At 46.4% G+C, this 9,847-nt stretch overlaps 1 protein-coding gene across 2 annotated transcripts in view; it reads right to left on the reverse strand.

Annotated features, from left to right (window-relative positions):
* The window catches only part of GNPTAB (N-acetylglucosamine-1-phosphate transferase subunits alpha and beta), a 65,640-nt gene extending 56,066 nt beyond the window's left edge, over nt 1-9,574 (reverse strand). For both annotated transcript variants that reach the window (XM_074940538.1, XM_074940530.1), the window contains exon 1: nt 9,311-9,574. In XM_074940538.1, the coding sequence (XP_074796639.1) occupies nt 9,311-9,427 (117 nt within the window). In that variant the 5' untranslated portion in view covers nt 9,428-9,574. The remainder of the gene's footprint in view (nt 1-9,310) is intronic.
* Between the last annotated feature and the right edge of the window lie 273 nt (nt 9,575-9,847).

Raw genomic sequence — 9,847 nt, forward strand, 5'->3', positions numbered from 1 at the left:
TGAAATTTGCAAGCTGCTAATTGTGTTAGTACATTCTAAGACAGAGTCTGTTCTCAAAGCAATTCACACAGAGAGAGACTCAAAGCAATACTCTGTAACAACAGAAACAGCACCCAGAGACTCCCTGCCCCTTTGTTGTATTAACAATTGTGATTAAAATAGAGATAGAGGGTGTATGTGGATGGATGCTTGGTGTGGATAATAACTGAATGATCAGGGAGGTGCCAGCCTAAGAATCCAGTGTCCATCGGCTGAAGAAGGCGTCAAGTGGAAATAACCAGAGGACCCCTGGAGGGCAGACTGGAATCCACCCAACAGCGTCAAGAATGGGAGAACCAAAGAACAAGATAACATCTAGCAGCACAGAGCCGTCAGGAATGTGCTATCTGCTGATTGATGTAGCAACAGCATGATGAAGCAATTCCCATAGACTGGCATAGGAAGAAATTCCTATAAAAATGGACTCTAGAAAGTGAACTTTGGGGTCTGATTCTGCAAACCAACTTCCAGGAGCATATCGATGACAAGGCCCTGCTCCCTCCTCATGTCCAGGCTACCTGGCCAGTGGCTTGGCATGAGCAACTCCAAGGCTGGTAACTATGATAACAACCTTGCAGAACCTGTGTGTGTGTGTGTGTGTGTGTGTGTGAATGAATGTGTGAATAAATATGAGATTGAATGGAATGTTATAGCTATAACTAACTGCTTACTATGATTCTTTCTGTATTCACAATAAATGTGGTATTTTGCCTTTTTCCCTTTTAAAAAGATCCTGCTGGTTTTTATTTTATTGGTACAACAATATCCTTCATGAATTCTTGAAAACAATCACTAACGGTTTTGAGATTGCTTCAGCTAGTTCCTTAAATACTCCAGTGTCAATTTCATCAGGCCCTGCCGACCTGAATACACCTAACTTATCTAAATATTCTTTAACATATTCTTTCCCCTAGTCTGGCTTGTGTACCTTCCATCTTTGTTGTTAACATTAACTGTGTTGAGTATCTGGCGACAACTTACCTTTTTAGGGAAGACTGAAGCAAAATGGGCATTAAATACCGCAGCCTTATTGATATCATCAGTTATTAACTCTCCTTACCCACTAAGCAGAGGACTTTGTCTTTCTTTTGCTCCTAACTGATTTTTCTGTCCCTTGCTAGGTATAATTCATTTTGTGCCTTCACTTTTCTGATTTTGTCCCTGATGGCCTGGGATAGTCTTTTGTATTTCTCCTTAGCAATTTGTCCATGTCTCCACTTTTTGTAGGATTCTTTTTTTATTTTCAGGACACTCCAGAGTTCCTGATAGAACCATATTGGTCTCTTTCTAGTCTTCCTATCTTTCCTTCATATCAGGCCAGTTTGCTGTTGAGCCTTTAATATAGTTTCTCTGAGAAACTGCAAGCTCTCCTGAGCTCTTTTTTCCCTTAGATTTTCTTCCTATGGGACTTTACCTACCAGTTCTCAGAGATTACTAAATAATTACCACAAAAGGAGATTATTTCCTCTCCCCCTCAACATACTACTTTTTAAAAATAATTCTTAATACTTCATACCAATTATTCACCAGGCTGGGTGACATTTATATGGTTGCTTCTTCCTTGCATTAAAAGAGAACATCAAACGACAAAATAAGCTAGCATTCACAGAATACAACATTTCTAAAGCCACCTCCACAATGAGCTGAATCATTCATCACCGAAGTCAATGACAAGCCTCCTACATTGACTTACATGGGTACAGGATCAGGTCTAGTGTCAACTTATTTGGACCTACCACAAGCACATATAAACCTCCTTCCAAGTCTGCAGAAAAAGGCTCTTTGAAACCAAAACCATGCCTGTCAATTCTCGTCCTTCTCACACACGGAGACAGAATTTACAAAAGAAGCGTAACTTGCTCATTGCTATTTCAATGTGAAGGTAAATAAATGCTTATCTTAAAATAATACAATGCAAAAAATCTGTTTTTCATCTAAGTCTCTTTCCTCTCTCTCTAGCAGATATGCTGGTCTCCTCACAGTCTCAGAAACTAGTTTAACACAGAACTAAGCTGGCAAACAGTACTTTTTAATGTAGATGTTATTACTAAAAATGATGAATCCAAACATAATCTACACTTTAGAATTCTGAGACAATGAAATCTCAATTCATATTATGAATACAATTTTTGAGAAAGAAGAGGGTTAACTGTGCAAATACCTTATCACATATATCAGTTAAACCATAAGGACCTATGTGTCACCTTACAAAAACAAAGATTATGAATCCCATGTCAACTTCACTAGCTGCTTTGACCTGCTAAAAGCAATGAAGACGTTACCTGCATGACTAGGCACTGGGACAAGTTTTGGGGACTTTTTCTTTTCTGTTTCCTTGCATAATGGTGGTACGAATAAGTATAATACGTGCCTCAATAAAGGAGAATGACAAAATGTATTATTCAACCAGCTAAATAGGAGCATCACCACTCCAAGCATATATGCAGTAATTTAAGATGCATTAAATCACATTCTGTGCATTCTGGATTATATTCTATAATTAAAGAACTAGTCACAGTACTATACTACTGCAGCAATACCACATTTTAAGATAAATGTCATGTTTGTCACTCCTGACGTACCCCTTTTTCTATGAAGAAGGCAGCCACATTCTGTCATTTGTATTACAGTAATGCCTAAGGAATCTAAGATTAGGACCCCACTGTACTAAGTGCCATATGAACAACTAGGAAGAACGTCTCTACCCTGAAGCTATTGTATTAGTAATCCAAATATGTGGTTCACTCATGTTCCATCTACACAGGGCTTTGAACAAAGCTGAACCACCAAGAGAAGCTCAGTCAAAAATTGTCTATAACCAAACTCCGCCATAATGAAGTTCAACAACCATGTTCCAACCTAACTGTGGGATGCAATATTTAAATCTGGTTATAACACTTACTGGATACAAAAAAGTTTGAACTGTACTTAAATAGCACTGAGCTTCAACTCATAGATGGGGCTTGATGCCAACAAGCCAACTTTCACATATTGAGCTACCAGTATGTTATCAGTTTTGAACGATTTGCCTTATCTACCCATTTTACTGGCAGCACTAATGCCTACTGCGGTGGATTTACAGCAGGCAAACCCAATTTTGCTTAATTGCAAGTGCCACTCTGGCATCAGTATTAAGTTCTGCAACAGGATAGCAGTCTCTCTCTGTTTTATAATTGGATCACAAGCAATAGCTATAACTAAAGTACTATCACCCCAGTTCTGATCGCTCATAATTTTCAACATCTTCTTATGCTTGGTGTCTGCCCACGGGCAAATTATTCTAGAAACTTTATTCAAACACAATTCAGTCATTTTTAAGCACGAGAAGAGTGACAAAAATACACTCTTACCATTAAAATATATGTGACTGTTTCTGAACAGCTCTTGTGCTTAAATGGCTGAAGGGTAGCGAGCTGAAATGTGCAAGGAGACAACCCTCACTGATAAGCAGTACCTTTGAGTGATTTTGTGAAGATCTGTTGTGACTTGAACAAATAGTGAGTGAAAAGTACATTTCAGGCAGGTGAAGTATATTTTGCACTAATATTTAGCCAGTTTTACCAGTATTCTAAATAGAATCCAACAATAGCCATCAAATCAAAATATCAATGAAAAACGCAAAAAGTTTACTCAAACTTCCACCACTTTGTCTCTGTTTTTCAATCAGCTCTAGTCAGGGCTGGTGTACCCACTAGGTGAACTAGGTGGCCGCCTAAGGCACCAAGATTTGGGGGTGCCAAAAAGGGCTCTGGCAGGATGAGCGGCGACGACCTCGCAGATGGGAGGCGGCCGGGCAGAAGGGGGGGCGGGCTTGGGGTCGCCCCCCCCGCGCTGATCGCTCTCCCCCTGCCTTTCCCCCTGCAGGTGCCAGTCCCGTGCCCTGCCCCTGCTCCCCCGGACCCCAGGAGGTGAGGTGGGCGGCAGGGAGGGAGCACTGGACACCCGTGCTGTGGGGGCAGAGCGAGGGGGAAGGCTAGGGCTGCCGGGGAGGGGGCTCCATGTGCTGCCCGGGGGGCTCTGCTCCGTGGGGGGAGGCAGGGGCTTGCTGGTGCCGGGGACCCTGTGTGCCAGGTTCTGGGGGGAGGGACGGCGTGGCATGGCTGGCTGGGGAGAAGGGGGTGGGAGAAGGCTGTATGCCAAGCTCTGGAGCGGGGGGCAGGGTCCCGTGGGCCGGCCAGGCTGAGGTACAGGCAAGCTGGGCCAGAGGGGGCTCGTGCCACACTCTGGAGACAGGAGCAGGACTCAGCCGTGTGCTGGGCAGGGCTGGGGGGGAGGGGGCATGCTGTGTGCTGGGGAGGGGGGGAGAGAAGGCGGGGGGAGGGTGCCGTGTGCTGGGGGAGAAGGCGGAGGGGGGTCGAAGGGGGCTGTGTGTCTGGCTGGGCACTGTAAAGGGGGGATTCTTTGTGTGCTGGGCTAGGCTTTGTGGGGGACCAGCGGGCCAAGCCGGCCAGGGAGAGGGCTGTGGAGCGAGGCGGAGTGCGCTGGTCTGGGTTTGGGGGGGACGACACTGTATGTCTTGCCAGGCTCCAAGGGGAGGCAGAGGGGTTGTGTGCCGGGGGGCTCTGGGGAGGGCTGTGTTCCGGGGACAGTGTTGGGGGTGGGTGGGACAAGCGTACTGCTTCACTATGGTACAAAGTGGCAATGACATCGCACGCAGCCGTTACCCATTCTGACAGACTGTTTATCATGCTAAGTTTACTAGTTTTCGGAGGTTGTCAACTGAAGCTAACTATTTTTCTTGAGTTGTTTCAGAAATAAGACTCTGGCAATTGCTGCTGCATCATTTCGCTAATACTTTGTGTCAAATGTGTGAGAGTCTGGGGGGGAGGGAAGGGGGAGCATAAGGTGAAAGTTTCGCCTAGGGCGCAAAACATCCTTGCACCGGCCCTGGCTCTAGTTCTAAATGAAAGAAAACTCAGGACCTCTCTACAGAGCCCCGCCTTCTGGACTATGGGGATCTGAATAGCGGGGACACCAAAGTGTTCCCCTGTGTGAATACTGCAGCCGCAAACTAAGCGATTCCTAGTTCACATTGATGTACTCCTGTTTGAAGAGGACTACATTTAAAAGGTACCTATTTCGCATTAACATAATCCTCTTCAAACAGGATTACATTAATGCGAACTAGGAACCTTTTAGTTCATGCCTGCAGTGTCCACGCAAGGGAATTACAGCTCAACACTTCAGTGCCCACCACTATCCACACCTCTATAGTCCAAACACAGGGGCAGTGTAGACAAATTCTTAGTCATGCATAAATAGGTGGCTAAATGCATTGCACAGTGAATTCGTTCCCAAGGTGTTTAGCATAATCAAAGGGGGAGGAGTTAAAGTTGCCTGTCCAACCAGGTCTTTGGCATTTCCTGATTTTTCATTGCTGTTCAACTTTAACATTCCTAAATGTAGTTTATTCTAATGGAATTTTATCTAAGATGAATTCCTCCATTAAACAGAAGAATTAATTCTGTTCATCTTATAAACTGATAATTATTGACATATGCAAGCTTATAAAACTCTGGCACGTGACCACCATTTGTGGGAGATTTCTCATCCGTTATCAGATGTGCACATTGGATTTGGGGTTTCTAACTGCACATCACATGCAAACAAGTATATGTTTTAGTTTATTTTTAGATATGATTTTATCACCAGGAGTTGCAAAGGACAATGTAACATATACATTGCACAATCATTAGTCAGTTTCAAAACACAGGAAAATTAGTGGTAAGATACTGCTCTAAATGAATGCACAATGAAATAACAGTGCCCCCAACATGGGCTTCCAGCCTCTTAGCATCCATTTTACAAAAAGGCACACTTACCCTCCACAAACATTCTCTGTTGATAAAATCTGGATAAATTCCCTAAGAAATCCTCCCGATATCTAGGTAGAAATAGAGAAACTGCTAGAGGACTGGGATCTTTAAGATCTGAAGGGTATTTTTATGTTGCATTTGCAGGCCCGTGTTCCCTCTGATTCTATTTGATTTTGACAATCCCCCAAATTTGCAGTTGTCATTTTCAAAAGCTTGTGTTTATTTCTTTTTTGATTGAGTTGACCTGATATATAGTTAAGAGTGTTTACTGTATCTGTGCATATGCAAATCATTCCAGGCAGTTCAGCCCATTTGTTAGGAAAAAATTAAGTTGCATATTATTTACGGAACAAAAATATTAAAAACGATAAAAGCAGGCCAGTCAAAATACTGATGATATTGCTGAGCAGCAGGAGGTTGGAAATACCAAGTTCAGCTCTCCAGGCTGCAGGGGAGAAGAAGAACTCAATTCCCCTACTGTGGTAACAACCGGCCATTCAAAAGTGGCATTAACATAGCTCTAAAGAGAGCTCCAATCAGCCTGCCCTGATAAAAAAAAAGTGATAATGATAAATCATCTGAAGAGGGAGGGGATGGAGGTTATACAAACAAAGAAACCAAGGCCTCTGAGAAAGTGAAGATTGTACCCAGTCTCTCACTGCCCAGGCCTGCTGAGACCATTCAAGATTGAAAGGCCCTTTTCTTGACATTTAAAATTCATACAATATTTCTGAAATGGACCAAAAGAAGAATGGCATTTTTCAGTAAAGACATATAGTATATTAGTTCCCTGTGTTCTCCTGCAAAACAAAATTGTACATGCTACTTGATCATAAAACTGCTTCAATTTTCAAAAATCTCAAGTATTTTATCTTAAAATATTAAACTGCAATACAAACTGCTTTCATGATGCAGGAGTGCTAATCAAATTGGAGCTAGAGTCAACAAATGCTGATCACATTGAAAATCTAAATCCTGGCATGTGTTGGGTTGGGTTGGGTTTTTTTAAACTGTGATTCTTTCACAAGCTCAAGAGTCAACAAGAATCACACCCCACCCAGATAGAGGATTCATTTCATACTGTCAGCAATATCAAAGCATCATCGTACACCTTTTCCTTTGTGTTATCTTGGCATCAGAACAGCAATTTCAGAGCAAAGTAAAACTACTTACAAAACAGGCAGTGTCTAACAAGGTTCTGAGACCAGGGTTCTATTCCCTAACCTTTCACTGACCTGCTGTTTCACCTTGGTCAAGATACTTCATTCCTTTATACCTCTGTCACCCTTCCCTCCCTTCTTCTTTCTTGTCTACTTACACTGTAAACTCTTAGAGCAAGGATGTCCCTGGCTATACTGGAAAAGAGGTGTATTTTTACATATTAGCTGTTTTGAGACGCGTTAAGATCTGTGTATAGACTAGAATATTGTAGTTTTAACACATTACCTGATCAAGGTGAACCTTACCTGAGACTTATTTACACTAGGCTCCTACACACGTGTTAACTAGCATTTAAAAAAAACTCTTTAGTGAACACAAGGTGTATGTGTTTGTAGAGTGCTTAGTACAACAACAGTGCAAGGATCTCAGCTGCCAGTAGGCAGTACCGATATACACACAACAAAAATTACTGTGGTTATGCTTGGATATAAGTTTTCTGCTTAGCATATTAAAAACATATAGCCTTACATACAAACTAGCAGCTGAATAAAGAATTTAAAATTAAGTTGCCTAAATCCACTTTCCAAAACAGAAGTCAGCTAACTGACTTGAGGGGTTTTACATATATGACCAAATTTGGCCTTAACTTACACTTTCAGTGAGGTGATCTTAATAGGTTGCACAGATGTAACATAATTTGGCCCGATAAAGAGCTCAGTAAGATATTAAAAATAAGGGTAAATATGACCATATTGAGTAGTGCCCCAGAACTGAATGTTTAATTGGCAATTTCACAAATCCCTGCATTGTGATTAGCTGAAGAGGATACAATTTGCATTATACACAAATCCCTGTATTCTGAATATACCAAATACATCAAAATTCCACATTCAGTTCCCCACAGCAAATATGGCTGTCTCAGTGGAGAGCAATAGGAAGGCAAGAATGTTGCACGAGAAGAGAGTGGGAGTTGCTTAAGGGAAGAACAGCACTTGGGAGAGTGATAAATTCAAGACATCAAAACAGAGCATCCATGGGTGAAAGTGCTACAAGGTGTGAAGCAGGGACACTGGATAGGAGTGGCACAGGAGAAGTAGTGGTTGATGATGGGCTAGGGAAAAGCCTAGGAGCAAGGGCACTTAGGGGCACTGAACTGGTGTGCTGTAAACTTCTGCAGAAGGCAAGGTTGTATGGAGGCAGTAGCACCGTGGGTCAAGTGCTGTAGATGGGTACTGCATGGGGATACTGAAGAGGGTTCTGTGATGGTGCCGCAGAGACATTGGAGCAAGTGCTGCATACCGTGGAGCAGCCAGTCCACTGGGCATGGGGGAATATAGGGAGGAAAGGCAAGAGCACAGGGGTGGTAGTACTCAGAGGGCAGGGGAAGCACTGGAGATGGGTATTTTGGAAACACAAGTTATAGGAGGGGATGTGTGGGTGCTTCTGCGTAGGCACAGGGTCCTGCATGGGGAAGCCAGCATACTGGGGTAGGTGCTGTGGAAGCACAAGGCATGACAGTGGAGACCGGGCATTGTATTATGGTAAATGTCAGAAGGTGGGGGTGGGGAGCTCTGCAGGAGCATCAGAGCTTGATAGTAAGGGGGAAAGAGGGTACTGTGGGAGGAAGTAATTCACATACTTAAGGCAAGTGTTTAAAGGCAGAAGCAAGAGGGAAGGTTGGGGAGGGGAGGGGCACAGTTGTGCTTCAGGGCATATGCACAGGGTGGGTGCTGCGAGGGTGCTCAGAAGGGAAGTGGGGGCTGCTACAGGGGCACAGGGTGCTGCAGAAGGAAGGAGGCAGTGACTCAGGGGAGCAGTGCTGCAGGGCACATGCACAAGGTGGGTGCATCAGGCAGGAGCACCACAGATGGGGCTGGCTGGGCAAATGCAGACCGGGGGGGGGGGGAGAAAAGCAAGGGGGGGTGAACAGGTAAGATGTGCGGGGGAGTTGCTGTGGAGGGGAAGGGGCCGGGGGAGCATGGCACACGGAGTGGGTGCTGTGCGGGGAGTGGGAACATGGCACACACACGAAGTGGGTGCTGTGGGGGAAGGGGGAGCATGGCACACGTGTGGAGTGGGTGCTGCAGGAGGAGGGAGGGCCGGGAAGTAGTAAGATGCGTGGGGGGGTGCTGTGGAGCGGGGGGGGGGACCGGGAGAGCATGGCACATTCGCGGACTGGGCGCTGCGGGGAGAGAGGGGACCATGGCACGCGGGCAGAGTGGGCGCTGCGCAGGGAGGCGAGCAGGAAGCGCGCGCGCGGAGTGGGGGAGGGGAGCGGCCCGGCCGTTACTGACCTCTCCGAACTGCAGGGCGGAGACGAGGACGAGGACCAGGCCCCCGAGGCAGAGGCAGGGCCCATACCTGTGGGACAGGCAGGTGTAGGTCTGTCTCTGCAGGAGCTTCAGCAGCATGACCCGCCGACCACCATCACCCTGCGCCGCCCGCTCACCGCGCTGCCATGCGCCGGGGCGGGGAGGGGGGCCGGGTCCCAGCAACTGGCCGCTGCCACCGCCACCCACTGCCTCCGCCTCCAGCCCGGCTCGTCCCCGCCGCCGCTTCCGGGCGCGGGGTGAGGGCGCGGCGGCGATGCGAGACTCGGCGGCGCCACCTAGCGGAGCCGGCGCTCAGCCACGCGGCCTGGCCGGGCCTGGCTCCGGGCTTGGCAGCCCCCGGCTCCGGTGCCGCCACCCGGGGGCCACCCCCGCCCTCTCCCACTGAGGCGGGGTCCCATGGGCGACGGGCCAGGGCCCCCACAGACACAGCGCTCGCGCGTCCTGCAGTCCCACTCCCCCCCGCCCGATGTCTCCTCGAGCCCCAGCTCCGGGAGTCCC

Source organism: Natator depressus, chromosome 1, assembly GCF_965152275.1.
Source record: "Natator depressus isolate rNatDep1 chromosome 1, rNatDep2.hap1, whole genome shotgun sequence".
Lineage (NCBI taxonomy): Eukaryota > Metazoa > Chordata > Testudines > Cheloniidae > Natator > Natator depressus.